Source organism: Nothobranchius furzeri, chromosome 14 (assembly GCF_043380555.1).
Source record: "Nothobranchius furzeri strain GRZ-AD chromosome 14, NfurGRZ-RIMD1, whole genome shotgun sequence".
NCBI lineage: Eukaryota > Metazoa > Chordata > Actinopteri > Cyprinodontiformes > Nothobranchiidae > Nothobranchius > Nothobranchius furzeri.
This window is the reverse complement of record NC_091754.1, coordinates 37,175,563-37,193,043: the sequence shown is the minus strand read 5'-3', so window position 1 is coordinate 37,193,043 and position 17,481 is coordinate 37,175,563. Positions and strand designations below refer to the sequence as shown.

Genomic DNA, 17,481 nt, shown 5'->3' with positions numbered 1-17,481 from the left:
AGCCGAGAATAACTAGCAGCAGACACGGGGAAGCTTGAAGAATACCTTGCGATAAAACTCTAAAAATGTGAACGTTTAATTCTCCCGTGACTGGAGGAGTGAAAAGATGCGCAGCAGGCATTTTAATTGTGGACGGAAATGACAGGAAACGTGGGTTTAGAGGTGGCAAGCCCATGAAGAGGTGGAGGAGGATGAGAGACAAATTTGTCCATGTTAAAAAGTCTTATTTACAAAAAAACACAATATAAACACACTATCTTGGACCGGATACATGACAGGATACCACAGAACAGTGCTACGCCCTCTGTTGTCCTGGTGGGGAATTGCTTTGCAACACTCCCCAGGAGACGGAGAAGTGTGAGAGCAAAGTTTCTCTGTCCGTGCGTGCGTGTCTCTCCCTTTTGGAGCTGACGGAGAAGCATGAATCAGGCTTTAGATGCAAACAAGCATTCCAGAATCCTGTCGTCACCTGGAGAGACCTCAGACTAGACAAGTCCTATTGGAGCTAATCTACGGGTTCCTGATACTGACACGTCCACTCCACCGGCAGTGTCCACCACGACCTCTTGACCACCTGGATCGCACGAGAATCTCCTCATTAAGGGTGCATAGATTCGACACAGATTGCGTCGGATGGGTTTTATAAACAAATCTGCCAAATACAGCCAAATTCCTTTACAACCCAGACTTCACAAATTCACAAAGAACGGTTTTGCTACAACATCTAGCTTCCATTACATATCCATTACATTACAAATCATTATTCATACCTTGTCATACATAATTATTAGTTTGCTTGGTCGGCATTGCCAGCATTAAGTCAAGCTCGTTTCCGGTGAGAGTTGGATTCCACCAAGGTTGTTCTTTGTCACCGATTCTGTTCATAACTTTTATGGACAGGATTTCTAAGTGCAGTCAAGGTGTTGAGGGGATCTGTTTTGTTGGCCTAAGGATTGAGTCTCCGCATTTTGCAGATGATGTGGTCCTGTTGGCTTCATCTGAATGTGATCTCCGGCTGTCATTGGAGCGGTTAGCAGCCGAGTTTTAATAAACTATATACCTGACTGTGTGAATTAATACGAAGTGTGTTTATGGTCCCTGAACAAGTAAAAGTAACTACAGTCTTCTGATTAAACATTCAAAGATATGAAATGTCAATCAGATTGAAATTTCATATGTATATGGAATAATCCCATCTTATTGACCATTTTTAATAAATATCCATCCATCCATTTTCACCCGCTTATCTGGAGTCGGGTCGCGGGGGCAGTAGCTCTAAGGCGAGAGGCCCAGACTTCCCTCTCCCCAGCCACTTGGGCCAGCTCCTCCGGGGAAATCCCAAGGCATTCCCTGGCCAGGTGAGAGACATAGTCCCTCCACCGTGTCCTGGGTCTACCTTTAGGTCTCCTCCTGGTTGGACGTGCCCAGAAAACCTCACCAGGGAGGCGTCCTTGTGAGGTATTTTAATAAATATGCAGTGCAAATCATCACACTACACCATTTAACAATGAAAATTGATACTTTTGTGAATGCAAGTGATTTTATTGGTCATTTAGTTATATATTAGGGGTACAATATGTGTGGAGGTCAGACAAGTGTACAGGCGTATCAAAAATTAAGATGGAATTACACTGTGCACTTTTTCTCTAGTGTAGGACAACATCTCACTCATCATTTCTTCTAGATACAAACACAAATCAATGTAAAATGTTTCAGGTGAATGTTTCAATTTATCTCATTGAAGACTGAAAAAGGAAAAGCAACAGCAATGTGAAAATCTAAAGTTAGTGTGGACCTGCTGAGTAGCATCAGGTTGACTGACAGAAACTCTACTAAACACACTTGAAAACACATGTTACAAGAGAAATTTACTTAATACTGTGGTTTTACATGAGTGCTGCTTTTTGTTACTATTTACTACAGTTTGGAGACACAAATACACAATAGTTATATATTCAAATGAATAGTTGAACATTTTTAATTATTGTTTTTTTTTTCATGAAAATAAAATTGCTGCAGTTTTCATTTGGATGACATTGTTTCAGTGTTTCATTATTGTTTTGTCAGAGGAGAAAGGCTGAGAAAAAGACAAAAAGGTGGGAAACTAACTCAGTTGAGGAAAACCAAACAAATCTGACAAAACGGACAACTGGAAAGTAAGCAGACACTTGGAAAACATTTAAGGATGCAGGTTTAGACAAGAACGCATGTGGACACTGACATACAGATAAAAATAAATGTTAGGGATGGAAATTACGTGCAAAGGCAATGTGTGAGACTCTCTCTCTCTCTCTCTCTCTCTCTCTCTCTCACTCACTCACACTCACACACACACACACACACACACACACACACACACACACACCATTGACCATTCCAAACTAGTTCTTTCCCTTGACACTTCCTGTCCTCCTGTTGAACTCCCAAACACACACACACACACACACACACACACGCACACACACACACACACATGCGCACGTGTATAGCACTAAAACTGAACTGAATTTAACACACAAACAGTGCAGTTCTATATTTAGCGCAGTCTCATGTGTCTTTCCATGTTCTGTTTGCACATTTCTCAGCAGATCTTTGTCTCTCTCACTTGGGATTTCGGTACTTTTGGTACCACAGAGCTGTTGGTAGGTTTTGGCAGCCCTGGTATTCCCGCCGTATCTCACCATCTGTCAGAGGGGGTGTGGCATTGCATGGTGCACCTGCCATTGTCACGTTTAAAATGCCTGCCCAAGGCTTTAGGAGGTGAGACATCCCTGCAACCTAAAAACAAAACACAAAAAGAAGACATCTCATAAATTACTCCAGAAAACCAAGAAGGAACATTTCTGTGTGAGAATTTGCCTTTTCCAGATGGTCCAGGAGGCAGGTTGTGGGACCAATTAAGGACCAGCTGTCTTGCCAGCTTTGGCCCCACCTCTGGGGTTCGGTCTGCTGACTTGGGGTCTGGATCAAGACCACATTGAGGTGTTTTAGAGAGCTTCTCAGCCTCTTAGACAAAACAATAGTGTAGCTTTGATCCACAAACAAGAGAACCCGAGTTGCTCTGCACCCAGCCAGGTCAGCCAGCAGCTCATTCACCATGTAGCGTTCCTTCATATCAGCCTGAATGGAGAACAAATTGAAGCAGTTTTCATTTGGCTTACAGTTATTTTTAGATCCGAGCAGGATTCAGGTCAGAATTTGCTAATCACCTGTAATAAATAACAATTAAAACGATGGATCACTTCACTGGCCTTTTAAAGAATAATCACTTCAGTATGTTAACTTAATAAAATGTGTATTTTTCACTACTCTGTTAGAATAATGTTCATCAAAAAGCAAATAAAAAGAAAAAAATTCCCAGTAATTTTCTGTCTGGACACTTTTGTTAGGTTTGGCTAGAATCAGTTGAATGGATTACTTTGTGAAGTGCTGTAGAGACAACACCGTTCCTCTCACAAGACCTGGAACTATTAGAAATAGGCTTAGCTTTGCACCTGGAAAATAAGGGAGTAGGAACTGGCGGGGGGGGATGGGTGGGAGATTTCCCCACAATACTGGCGAAACAGCCCAAGCTCCACCTCAAGTCGCCATTGCCTTACCAGACCCTGGAAGCCACGTGACCTAAAGTTACGTACATGGCATTGCACCACTGTAAACTATGTCGCCTCCACCGAAAGCAATTGTTTGAACTTGGAAGTCACATTTTTTTCAACATTTTTTTAAAAAACATATTTTATAAACAGAAAGGGCTTCGAAATTAAACTAATGTTTTTTTCTGCATTCAAACTATATCAAATGTTAAATTTTTTATTGTTTTTCTTTTTTTTTTTTGCAGCTGACGATTGTCTTTTTTACGGAGCAAAAACACTTTGAAACATTGTTGTAATGACCCTCAAAAATAACAATAAACAGATGATTTACTAGTTTACAGTAAGTTAATAAATGATGAAATACAAATGGTTAATGTTTTAGTCAAGAGTAGATGTGGCTGGCTGTAGCAATATGCTCGAGCAGGCGGCTCGACACTTGTATCGATCTTTCATATCAGAAGTGTCGGCAAAGATGTGCTGATCCCTTGCTTCATTGTGCATAAGACCACGTGAGGTTAAGCGCTTGAAGCTCCTTCTTGTAATTACATTGAATGCAGCCTGATGTAAACAGACTCTAGAGGCGCCAAAGGCCCAATCCCAATACTCGCACTTGTACCCTTGCGCCCGTCGATTTTACGTTCCCGGCCAGGGGTGTGAGTGCTTAGGGTGTCCCGATTCTCAAATTCGGAAGTTGGCCACGCCCCCATTACACCCTTAGTCTGCCCTTCACCCAATTCCGCAGCGATGCGGACCTCCGGCAAGGGTATTACCCACAAGTCATTGCTGCGGGAGAAATGGCTCAAGTTCCTTTGCTGAAAACATATTTTCTAATGAAATTAGTTCATTTTAGGATGATTAGTTGATGCTCTGAATGTTTTAGACAAAGCAGCAATGAAGTTAAATGTATTTAAAATAATTGCTTTGTTGTTTGTTTGAAAGTTGTTAATAAAGTTTTTGAAAAAAGTTTCACAGTGACCAGCATCGGCATGCATTGGGATCAATGACGCAATGCTCCCTGTCTCAATTCTGCAATTATTTGCACACTTGTGTACTACACATTCGAACCCTACTGCGCACTTTCTCCAAGTGCACTTTGCTGAAGACCGCAGGACACAGAGCAAGTATTGAGATTGGGCCAAAGTGGTTGCTGCTAAGACGCAGGATGAAGCGAAAAAGGCCAGCAACAATTACTGCGTTTTTTAAAAAGACCAACAATGTAAGTAGGCTGGACCGATCTTTTTTTTATGCATGTTGGTAATAGTTTCAGTACATTGTTGTCAATATTGGGACTTACTCGTTATAGAAGCGCCAAAGTCGCAACAAGCGTCATTGCTGACTTTAACAAGTCACTTCTACAAATATGATCCCTCATGAAGTTACTACTTTACTTCAGAAGATAGTGGAGATGTGTAACTTTCAGGATGAGCAAACTTTTGGAATTTTTAGAGCATGAAAAATGCCTCCCATCAAGAGTTTCCCTGTAGGGGAGAGGAGGAGATGTGCGCAGCATGAAGGGGGCAAATATTAGAGGGATAAAAATTAAAATTGCCGGCAGGTCTGGTCTTTTTTGACTGATCACTTTGTCTGGTAATGACTGACTCCGATTATGAAGCAGAATATTGACTCTGGTGAAGAAATTCACTCATCCAGCCGGATAGATGCTGCTGCTGCAGCATCAGACAGCTGGTGCTGCAGGAGAGTTGTATGGCGCTTACAAGCTCCAAACGTTGGGTTTGATGTTTGTTTAACCTTCTTTGGGACGTGACGAATGTAGAAATCAAGGGCGTAGGAACCAGGGGAGACGGGTGCGACGTGTCCATTCCAGTATTGGACAAATGCGCATTTGTCCCCACCAATAACGTGGAGATGAAAAAAATATGTATTTTGAAATATTTGACTTGTGAGCTTTTATTTTGAAAGACACCACAGACTTTTCACTGACACAGCCCTCAGGGAGTCAGACAGGCTGGCTACGTGAAGCAGGAGGCGGGGCGCAGACACAGGTGTCAGAGAGGAGACGACAGCAGCTCAGCGAGTTCTTCTCATGGGCAAAAAAAGAAAGAAAGGAAATGTGAGTTGGTAATAATTTAGTCCAAGAGGATAATTGTGTTTTTGGTCAGACATTAGACTGGCTGACTAATGTAAACATCTTGCTAGTTAGCATTAACATTAAACATTACTAGTCAACAAAAAATGGCGTATTCAGGGTATCTGCAGGTTTAAGGGAGCCAAATGTAAGACTTTTTAAGACCTTTTTTAAGGCCACTTTGACCATATGTAAGCTATTTTTTTTTTAAATTAAATTTAAGCTATAATTTCCAGCTATTGCCAGGAACCGGTGCTAACCACATCGTGAACGTGGGATTAGCCATCCAGTTACTATTAATGTTGCACTTCCCCATGGCGCAAACTCCCACTAGCATGCTCATCTAAAAATAGCCCCCTTTCACAACCAACCAAATGTGTACGGTTCCGCTTACGCCAAATCATACACAAAAAATGCTGAACTAACTAGAAATTCACGAACATTTTATAGAAATAAAATAATTTTGTTTATTGGGTCTTTGGTAATTTAAGACCTTTGGAAACTAAGGATTATTTGTCATTTGTAAGGATTTTTAAGGCCTTAAATTTGGAAAAGCAAATTTAAGACTTTTTAAGGACCTGCAGATACCCTGGTATTGGAAAGAAACAAACAAAAACAATTTGACACGAAATAAATTAAAAAGTAGAATCTCCACATAATAATGGAGTTGTTAAGTGTGATTGTTGCTTGTTTGTGTGACATTCTCATCAAATTTTGCTTTTAACCCTTATTCATGTCCACTGTTTTTATATAAGAGATCAGATCAAGTTCAGCAGGAAACAGCTGAGGGTGAGACAGAGAGCGCCAGACCTGCTGAGGTGCAGGTAGGTGCTATAGTGAAGAGTAAGATTTTAGATGGTTGATGATGAGAGGAAGATTCGAGCATGATAACAAATGAACATGGCTAAATAATACTATAACAAGCATGATTTTAATATTGCACTAGTCCTCCAACAGTATTCATTTATATATATTGACCTATTAACCTATAACAGATTTGTTAGATTTCCAAAATGTGTCCCCCTCCCAATATTAGATTCGTTCCTACGCCCTTGGTAGAAATGATGGTTAAAAACACCGCTAGTGTGACAGATGAAGCGACAATGTAAAAAAAAAAAAAAAAAGCCGTAAAAAGGGGCAGATGCAGAAACGTTATATATGGAAGTCAAAGTGTGCCACATATTCACAAACATAAAAGTAAAACACAAAATTTTAAAAGAGCTTTATATATGTATATATATAAATTTAAACTTCCAAATATAATGACAATTTCTAAATAACGTAAAAAATAAGAAGGAACTTCTGTAAAATGTATACAAATACAAATACAGCAGCCTGATGAATACGCAAATTAGATGAGTGAATTTGCTCCCAACACTAACTTTGCATCCTGCTGAAGATTTTTCTCTTTTATAGTTTAACTTTATCTCTAAACATTTCCAAGCTACAACCTTTTGAAATAGTCATGTCAAAATTTTATATTTTCTTGGAAAAACTCTGGTGCTGAAAAGGGTTAAGTAACGCATTGTAACTCTGTTATTATTGTGGTAACGAGCACGCATGATAACGAGTTTGTTAGTTTGCCAAAATCAGGAATGTGCTGGAGCACGAAGTCTTTGTAGGATTTTTTTTTTAAAGAGTGGGCTTTATATTTAGAACATAATGACCTGCACGGAACATCAGCATCTGTTCTCTGAGAGGCAGGAAAGGCAGTGATGAGAGGTAAAATCATCTTTTTCTCATCACATAAGAAAAAAAAAACAGAAAACAAACATATTCAGGAGTTAGAGGAAATCATTTAAGAGCAAGTCACCCCCAAATCAACTTTTTTCCCCTGATAAACTAAATAAACGAGTGTCTAATCGTGCTGCAGACACGTGTAGTCAATAGTTTTGCACTTTAGTGCATTTTAGGTAAAATTTTAATTTTCTGCCTAAAACTAGCAGTGTTGTGCCGTTGTCAGGTAAAACTCTGCATTGCATTTGAATTTAAATCTACCACCGCTATTGGCTAAGAGGTATGCTATGATGTAAACTGGTACATTATGATGTCACAATGCTGTGGTGAACCTGTGTGTGTGTATTTGTTAGCGGCTCCGCCCTCTCGGTCTGCCAGGCAACAGCATTTGTTGCATTTTTTAAACATGAAGTGAGAGTGGAGTTAGACTCTGGTAGGGGCTGACTTGCTCTTTAAGTCTTTAGAGGCATCCACAGAAGAAAAGTTACTGAGCAAATTATGTAAAGCTAAATTAGAACTTCATAGAATTATTGACAAAAAGACACACTTTTTAGCACAATGACTATGAATAGAAAACTTTGAACATAGTAATAAATCAGGTCAATTTGGGGGGAAGTGGGGTGGTGTGGTGGCATCAGCTTGCGTGGGTCAGACGATGCCTGCACTCACTGCCCGCTCACCCCGGCCATGGAATACACCTCATCAAAACGCACTAACACTGTATTGGAGCAGGCGGAGGGAGACTAGGGGCCTTAGCACATCTCTGTTGTTGTTTGGCTCCCCGTGGCTGGAGGCTAGGAGGGGGAGCTGGCCATCTGGTTAGGGACTGGGGTGGTAGATTGCGTTGCTCTGCGTTGGGCGGGGGAGCCTGCTCATCATCACCCCAGCAGAAAGGGGCTAACTCTGGGAACCAGTGATGGTTGTACGCTTTGTGTAGCAGTACCAGGACCAGAGTAAATAGGGTGTGTATGGGGAGCATGAGTGTGTGTCTAGCGTTAATTTTTGTAAGTCTTAGGTTGTATGTATATGTGTGAGCATGAGGGAGGGAGTGTGTGACTGTGTCTGTATATGGCTGTATATGTCAGGTGGGGTATTGGACTCCTCCCCTCTCCTGGGGCTTCTAGTGCTGCTACAAATCTTCGCCTGCCCTTCCCCTGCTACATTTGGTGCGGAGTGTGGTACCTCGGTCTGCCTGAGTGTTCACGGCTCCCATTTCAGGGAGTTTAAGATTTTGGGCGTCTGTCTGATTGATCCTGTTGGCTGCCTGGTGGGATCTGAGTCCCTGGCTTCTGTTGGGTCCCCAGCAGGGCTGGGTCGACCCTGGGTCCCGAGTCAGGTTAAGGTTTGTGTTAGTAATTGATTGGGAGAATAACACATGACTAATTTGGATAGTGTTGATCAGGCAGAGCTTTGTTGCCAGCGTTCCATTGCATATGGCTTCAAAACACATATATAATAGTGTTAGTTTTTTGTAAACCATTGGATCAAATTACACAAACTGAGCTCTAGATGAGGCTTGTGCAATTGTTTGTGTATGTGTACGTACATGCTTATGTGTATGTGTTTGGGGGAGGATACATTGGAATTTTGTTCCCCTCAGTTTGAAAATCCTATCTGCGACCCTGTCGTGACGCCACATGCTTGTCAGCCTTGAATTCAGAAGGAGGAAGTTAATGTGGTTGGCAGCAGGAATGTTTCTCTAAAGTATCTTAACAATAGACATTTTTAATGTCAATGTGCTTTACAGTTTCTACAGTAATCTAAGGGTTTACAAGTCCAAAGCAAACAGTCTCTCCGGTCTCAGTGGTCGCAGGTGGAGGGGGAGTTATGAGGAAAATAGGGCTGCAACTAACGATTATTTTCATAATCGATTAATCTGTCGATTATTTTTTTCGATTAATCGATTAATCGGTTTGTTATTGTTTAGCTATTTAACCTATACAAGTGATGAATACATTTCAGTTAAGAAAAAGAAAAACATAAGAGAATTGTGCAGTTGACTGCAATCTATTTTATTGCACATGACCACAGTCAGCAGTGTAAAATGAGCTAAACAGTGCAAAATATCAGTCCAGAATAATTTTTTGGCATCAAAATATAAGAGGTAAATTCCATAAAAAATAATGTAGAATCTAGAATAGAGTTTGTAAGTGGTATGCATTGCTGGGGGGTGAGTGTCTTGTTCCCCATGTAGTTGTCCATCGTTGCTTGTTTTTTTCTGCATAAGAAACAAATAAACTGAATTAAGTACACATATAAAATAAAGCAGCACACACACTACAACACTAAATCAATATTACATTATTTGAATTAATTAACAATATACAGTGATCATTTATTTTGACAAAAATGTGTTGTGAGGCGTTTTACAGCGTTAGATAGTAAAACAGCCTTTTAATAGTTAAAAAAAAGGACTTTCTGAATTTCTCCTGTATTTAAAAATTGAAAGCGTACAACTATGCCCCGTTATATTCACCTGGACACAGCTCGTCTGTATATTTTTCTCCGCGGAGTTGTCCTTTTTTGAATGAGGAACACAGTTATGGGTTTGTGCCGTTTTTCTCTTAACGAGAACATTCTTATAAACAGACGTGCTAAATTTGGCAAGCGCCACAACACGGAGGAGATTCACGATTGCATCTAGTCAATCAGAAGTAGAACACCGTAAACTGACGCGGCAAAAAAAACCAAAAAAAAAAACATGTTTAACATCCACTATAACGAACTCAGCTAACACTAAGTCCCAAATGTGATCTGCGTTAGCTTGTTTATTTTCTGTTACTTACCGGACTTTCCTCTGCTGCATCAGCCCCCATGTTTTCATCTCAAATGTTCACTTAGGGACGTCATGCTTCCGTCGTGCCATGGTTTTTGCATATTTTGTAGGTCACCGGTCTTTTCAAGGCATCTAGTGAAGTGCTCCCATACTCGTGAGGTTTTTGTCCGGGGTTTCTCTTGTTTTGTCGCTTCTATTTTTCTTCCGTATTTGTTGTTGATCCGCCATCTCTCACAGCAAGATGCGCGTCAGTAACGTGATACGTCATGAAAACCGAGGGCACTTATTGGCTAATTTCTTCTTCTACGGCCCCACTGGTAGATCAGTGGCTTATTACTGCCACACACTGGCGGCAAATTTAACAGATTGTAACCGATGTCAGATTGTGGTAAAAAATAGACTTTATGCGGTAAAATATGAGTATTAAACAACTAATCGATGACTAAAAAAGTTGTTAACTATTTTAATAATCGATTATAATCGATTAAATCGATTAGTTGTTTCAGCTCTAGAGGAAAATCACCGGAGCATGGCCGGGGAGATAGCAAATGAGGGGAAATGCTACAACTGAGCTGTAAGGGGAGAAAAAAAGCATCTGCAATAGTCATCTCCATGATTGCATTGGTTCATAGAAGTCTTCTTCATCTTCTCTGACCCATCTTGGGTTGATGTTTGCAGTTGTATAGTAATTTTTACTGGGACAGTCACTCTGTAACACAACTGTGTTAATATTTTAAAAGGCATGTCGCATAAGTCCGCCTGGAACTGCTTCAGGGATCCGGAAACAAAAACCCGGTTCCTTGGAAATTTTACCCTTGCAGGTTTGTGAACTGTGTAGGTTTCCTCTCCAGATAAAAGTCTTTTACTTTTTCAGCACCAATCTCGACACCTTCTCTATCCCATAACCCCCTTTGCAATCTATCTACTAGGGATGTCCCGATCAGGTTTTTTTGCCCTCGAGTCCGAGCCATTTGATTTTGAGAATCTGCAGATACCGAGTCCCGATCCGATACTTTCCATACATAAAAAAAAGAAAGAAAAGGAAGAAACTGTTCCAGAATGTTTCTTATTTTTTATTTAATTACCTTTTTATTTTAATTTTTAACAACAGATCACTTCTGTGAGGTAGCTTGAACAATAAACTACTAAATAACAAATTCTTCACTTTTGGACTTTATTGCAAATATAAAAAGTCTAATATAAAAACAGATGGCACTTCAACTTAAAATACCTGGCAGGGGGTCTATTTTGCCTCGGCCCCCAATATTCTTAGATACGCCCCTGGGCATGGGACAGAGTTTTGAAGATGATCTGAATCGTATCAACTATATAAATACTACATGCTGATAAGTTACTGCTTTATACAGGTACAAACGTGTAGTGGGATCAATCTACCTACATTTTATTTTTTAAGAACTTTATTTTGTTTTCTTGGTTTTTATTTTCCTGTTTTCCTGTCCTGTGTCTCTGATCTTCCTGCATCTCCCAGTCCTCCAGAAAAACTCCTGCCTGCTTCCTTCTTTTTCACCTCACAAGTAACTTTTTAACTAGCAGATCAAATTGATCTATTGACCGCTAAAAAAGCGGAGTGTGCGCCGCGCTGCCCGGCTGAGCCAGTGACGAGCGCTGCAGCGCGGGCGCGTCCACACGTCATGCTCAAACACAGACAGAACTTACCAGAGAGAAAATGAGCGGACACAAATGACTGTGTGTTAATTATATATTTTTTGGTGACGCCACTTAGAAACTTAGAAAATGTTACTGTGGCCGTGAGCAGAATGCAGCTGCAGCTTTCTTCCGGCTCTTGGAGAGTACAGACGCTTTTTTATTTCTCCTCTCACTCCCTCCTCATCCTAAGGCTCTTTGTCCTGTCTTTGTGTGCACGGCACTTTCTGCATTTTTTCTAGAAACTGGAAATTCAAAATGGATCTGGTCAGTTGGTCTCTCAACGCAATTGACAAAATTTTTTCAACGATGAGAACGGGAGAAGGGTCTCCTGGATACCCCTCTGGGACAGATCCAGCTGGGTATATCATGGACTCCTGGAAACAATGGAACATGATCTTCCTCTCTCAACCGTCTGCAGAGGATTCTGAAGATGTTTGGATATTCGTAGTTTTGGTGGCAGGATTCCTGCTGTTTGGCCTGAGCGGTTACCTGGCTTACCGGAAAATTAACAAGCTTTCGAGGAATATTGGCTCAATCCCGGAGCTCAGGGATGGAATGCATCGCGCTGTAAACACACAAACTCATATAATTGTTGAGATGAGTCGTAAGCTTGGAACTTTGGCTGAGATTCAGGCTCCATCACTTATAGTTTATAGCAGACCAAATTCACTCCCACTCAGACTTGACTCTGTCTGAATTAATACGAAGTGTGTTACGATCCCTGAATGAACAAAGAATTCTAATTCTTCTGGTTAAACGTTCAAAGATCAATCAGATTGGATTTCCATATTTATATAGAAATTCACATCTTATTGGTCAAATGTAGTGTAGTATATTGAGCTTAAAAAGCACCCAAACCTAACTCTACATCTCCATTTTTTTCTTCTTTTGTAATGCATGGCATTACCACCTGGTATCAGAACAGGACTCAGTATTGGAAGATAATTAAAAATCAAACTTGGATTCAGATCAGGGCCAGAGATGTGTTTGTAACATCTCTAGATATACGTCAGCTTTAAAAACTAAAACAATTATTTATGAACTAACATTACCTTCAATTAATGACACTATATGAAATATTTTTCCTAGTTCATTATGTTGTTTGAACCCAAGGGTCTCATTGTCTGAATTTTCAAACTTGTTGGATCGTGAATATGTTTAAAAATTTTGCTCCATATGTGCCCCTTTTTTAACTTTGAGCACCCGCCTCTTCAAAGGTCTCTGCACGGCCCTGCTCCAGGGTCTCGTCCAGTCTGGTGGCCAGGTCCACTTTAGGTTGTGAAGCAGCTGATGTTGGTTTAGCATTTTATTTTGGACAAAAAATGCATTAAAATGTGTTTTTCTACAGAACCGGGGCGCCTCCAGAAAAATTTGATAGGGGTGGCCAGATGGGGTCAAACAAATTTTTGTGGTGGCACAGTAAATTGAACCTTGTGGTAACTCTGGGAGAGTTTAACCTGTGGCAATGTGCTGCATTGCTCCTTTATTCATATTTATTAAAAAAGCAGTACATATCCAAACATTTAACTTAAATTTTACAAACACAAACATTTCAGAAAAGTACATTTCAATTATTTAAATTTTATTCCAAATTTAATTTACAATTTTATTTTTAGGTTAACTCGCCTGTTGCTGTGTTTACGAAAAAAAGATAAGGAGATAAAAACTTTTTTAAAATGGTGAGCAGCGGAAAACATATGTATTTATTTATTCTGATTATTTCTTTACTTATTAATTGTACTATTTTCATTTTGTTTTACAATTATGTCTTGAATAAACAAGATCAATATTTGGTTTGACTGAACATCAATATTATTTATTAAAACTGACTTTTCCTGGGGGGGGGGGGGGGTGTCAGCACTTTTCTGGGGTTGTCATGGCCTCTCCTGGCCACCCCTTGGAGGCGCCCTTGTACACAACATGCATTTGTGTGTGTGCATATGTGTGTGTGTCTAGCTCACAATGCCGTTCAGGTTGGTGTCCCACAGCAGCATTGTCCCGTCACTGCATGTTGGTGAGTTAAGGTACAGGACCAGCGTGTCAGCACAGTGCTGCTTACGACAGATATAGGACACATGGCTGCGGATCACTGCCTTCTCCGTTGCTGAATACACACCCTCTATATCAGCTGTGTAAAGAGGAGAACAAGTAAAAATGACACATATTTGCTTTTTGATGAATGACTATCTAGATGGAAACACCATTTGCTAGTTTTCTGTTTTGCGATTAGCCTTGGTTAACTGCAATAATTTATGTTGGTTTCACATCTGTGGACATCAGTTGGCCTGTTTAATTTTTATTTTGGAAATGTCTTTAAAAACACAACAAGAAGCGCTAAAAGCCATTCTTCTAAAGAAAGATGTTTGCGCCTTCGCCATATGCCATTTTTGACTAGAGCTAAAAAACTACAGCACTGTGTGGTACAGTCGGTATTTCCGCCTTTTTTTGATTGGTTATTTTTGTTCAGGCTAGCCCCACCCCTCATGTGCCTCTCTGCCTGTGAGTAACCAGACTCTTTCTCTGTGTAGAATTAAACTAAGGATGAGTGTGGCAGGCCAGGCTACCAATCCAACCCCTTCAAGCTGAATGTTACAATGCCACCAATATTTTTCAATGACGACATCATTTTATTCATTTTCAACAACATTTGAAGCACTGCAAAAACTACACATTATCACAGCTATATAAGATGATGCCAGCAGACCCTGAGACAGTTTATTAGAGACCATCTAAAAAGGTCCGGGTCCTGTATTTGTTCTTGTGCTATTTTCTCAGATTTTTTGTATGTAAACCAAAATGAAATTGAATTACAGCCTCATCATTTTTCTTGAAGTATTGCTGTGTTAATTGTTAGGGAGTTGCCAAAGTTGAAGTTGGCCTGGTGGAAGAGGGTCCGCCCTGAGACTGGGAGATCAGGGTTCAATTCCTGATCGGGTCATACCAAAGACTTAGAAAAAAAAATGGGACCCAATGCCTCCCTGCTTGACACTCAGCATTAAGGGGTTGGATTGGGGGGTTAAACCACCAAATGGTTCCCGAGCGCGGCTGTGTCTGCAGCTCACCGCTCCCCCAGGGGATGGGTCAAATGTGGAGAACAAATTTCGCACACACATCAGTGTGTGTGACAACTAATGGGACTTTAACTTTAAAGTTGGAATTGCTCGAAAGTGCCCAAGCATCTCTCCTGTGAGGAAAGAACCTGGAAGGTTCGGGCCAGACCAGTTCCAACCGAGCTGCAGCCAGCCTCGGACCGAATCACGAACCAAAAACCAACAATACCAAGCGCCATATTATCCCTGGATAATCCCTTTAACTCAGCACAATAAAAGTATTCATCTTTTAAAATGTGCACATCAACATTTACTGAACAATATCAATGTTTTACTTACTTTTCCAGTCAAAATTTTCTCTGATCATGGTTAATTGTTCTTTCTTTTCTTCATCTACAATGTGGTGCTTACCACACCACCACTGGATTTCATGTAGGGATACTTTCCGTTTCATCAAGACATATGTTGTGGCTTTTGTTGCATTATGTTGTGTTGTGTTTTGGCTTTTGTATTTTGTTGACAATTTTTGGACCCATCAAAAACTTGTACAACCCTTATTTTTTGTTGGCCTGTGTTTGGAGAGACAGGAGTGGGTGGGAACAAGATTAAAAAAAAAAATTCACGCAAGGCTCTAGGCTCTGCTTCTTGTTCAGTGTGAGCCAGGGAGATTCACCATGGAAAAATAGAGGAAATGGACCAAAGGAATCTCAAACTGCAGGCAGCCATAAGTGCAAACACCAACAGTGAAAACTACATTACAGAACCCAACTTTTGTTGACATCATCATAGCCCCTTTTGGAATTAAATGGTTACAGTTAATGTGCTTCTACCTACCAAGGAAAAAACTCACCAGTCAGCTAATATAGTGACACAATTGAACAGGAATTTCCTCAGATTTTCTTAAATGGTAAATGGCCTGTAATTGATATAGCGCCTTCTAGAGTCCTGGAACCCCTCAAGGTGCTTTACAACACAATTGGTCATTCACCCATTCACACACACACATTCACACACTGGTGGGGATGAGCTACAATGTAGCCACAGCTGCCGTGGGGCACACTGACAGAGGCGAGGCTGCCGAGCACTGGCGCCACCGGTCCCTCCGACCACCACCAGCAGGCAATGTGGGTTAAATGTCTTGCCCAAGGACACATTGACAGCGACAGACTGAGCGGGACTCGAACCTGCAACCTTCCAATTATGGGGCGAGCAGTTAACTCCTGTGCCACCGTCGCCCCACCGTAGCTGTAACTAATTTGTAGCAAATTAAAATAAAGTGTGTTAAAATAAAGTAAAAACATTTTTAATTACTTTATTAACAACAGCTCAATTTTAATACTTATCATGCATCAAAATATCAAAGGATTAGCAATTTTTTGAAGCTGATATCATTATTGATCAAAAGTTACAAAATAAAGTGACAACAGTTAAAAAAAATCGACAACAAAATATTTCTGACTTGTCGTCCAGTTAACACAGTTTCCAGTATTGCAAATAAAGAAAACTGAATTAGGTTTTTTGCATTCTGCTTGTTGTACATGCTTGTCTGAGTGTTGAATTCCTACCAGGAAGATGTCCTCTGTTGGCAAAGAAAGTCTTGATGTGATCTTTAGGAAAGCCGTTGTTTCGGAGCATTTTATAGAATTTCTGAAGATTTAGAGCATGATACTGGAATGTCATCTGAGGCTGCCAACCACCTGCGTGCGTGCACACACACACACACACACACACACACACACACACACACACACACACAGAATCATGCTTCCAACATTTCAGAGAACTAAGTTATAACATTCTATAACACAAGTTTCCCTCTGGTACTTCTGTGACATAGAACGGCCTGGCCCAACAAACGATTCACGCAGAACCATCACCTGACATAAACAGTTTTATGTTTAATAAAATAATAATGCATTTATTTCATTTTCCAATAAAATATGTTATTTGTGTTGGAAATGAATCCAAACAGAGACAGGTGCAGAAAAGATTATTATTGCACATCACAAGTTTCTGAAGTTACATCAGAAAACTTCTACAGTTTACTTCAGTAAATGAATGCCTTTAATTATATGCTATTTAAATTTGATACATTTGCTCAAGTTTATTTAATTATTTACACATCTGAATGTGAACATAAATTCAGGATTTAGATTTTTTTTTAAATGTTTTTTTTATCTAAACCTGGCATACAATTATATCAAGATGGCGGCCAAAGTATTGCCATAAGAAGTTCTAACCTGAGATAAGCACAGCGTGGTCACATGTTTGGTAAAGGCGACAGGACAGGTGGGTGGCCAATGGCTGTTGGTGGCAGCGTCTGGTGTTTTTATTCAGTTCACAGCTTGAGATGGGCAGACTGGGGAAGCTCATGGAAACCGTCTCGGGACACCTGGCAAACTCTGCATGGTCTGTCAGAGGAGGAAGAGCTCAGAGCAAAGACACAGGTGAGATGACTCCTCAGGCATGTCCTCACATCATAGCACATCTGTCATAAAAGGCGGGTTCACCCCCCCAAACACACACACGCACAATTTCTAATCCACACACTGTGGCACAACTCTGGGTTTAGGG

At 40.5% G+C, this 17,481-nt stretch overlaps 1 protein-coding gene and 1 long non-coding RNA gene across 2 annotated transcripts in view; both read right to left on the bottom strand.

The window, feature by feature from the left end:
• Nucleotides 1–2,279: 2,279 nt before the first annotated feature.
• si:ch211-67e16.11 (uncharacterized) overlaps nucleotides 2,280–17,481 on the bottom strand; it is a 47,258-nt gene continuing 32,056 nt past the window's right edge. Inside the window, exons 4-8 of the mRNA XM_054747241.2 lie at nucleotides 17,148–17,318; nucleotides 16,473–16,604; nucleotides 13,819–13,985; nucleotides 2,860–3,120; nucleotides 2,280–2,778 (exon numbers count right to left, since the gene is read on the bottom strand). Coding sequence (XP_054603216.1) covers nucleotides 2,602–2,778; nucleotides 2,860–3,120; nucleotides 13,819–13,985; nucleotides 16,473–16,604; nucleotides 17,148–17,318 — 908 coding nt within the window. The 3' untranslated portion in view covers nucleotides 2,280–2,601. The remainder of the gene's footprint in view (nucleotides 2,779–2,859; nucleotides 3,121–13,818; nucleotides 13,986–16,472; nucleotides 16,605–17,147; nucleotides 17,319–17,481) is intronic.
• Nucleotides 9,402–11,355, bottom strand: LOC139062642 (uncharacterized). The gene is made up of 2 exons (XR_011516212.1): nucleotides 10,200–11,355; nucleotides 9,402–9,631 (listed from the first exon to the last, which is right to left on the bottom strand). It is a non-coding gene; the product is annotated as an uncharacterized lncRNA (long non-coding RNA).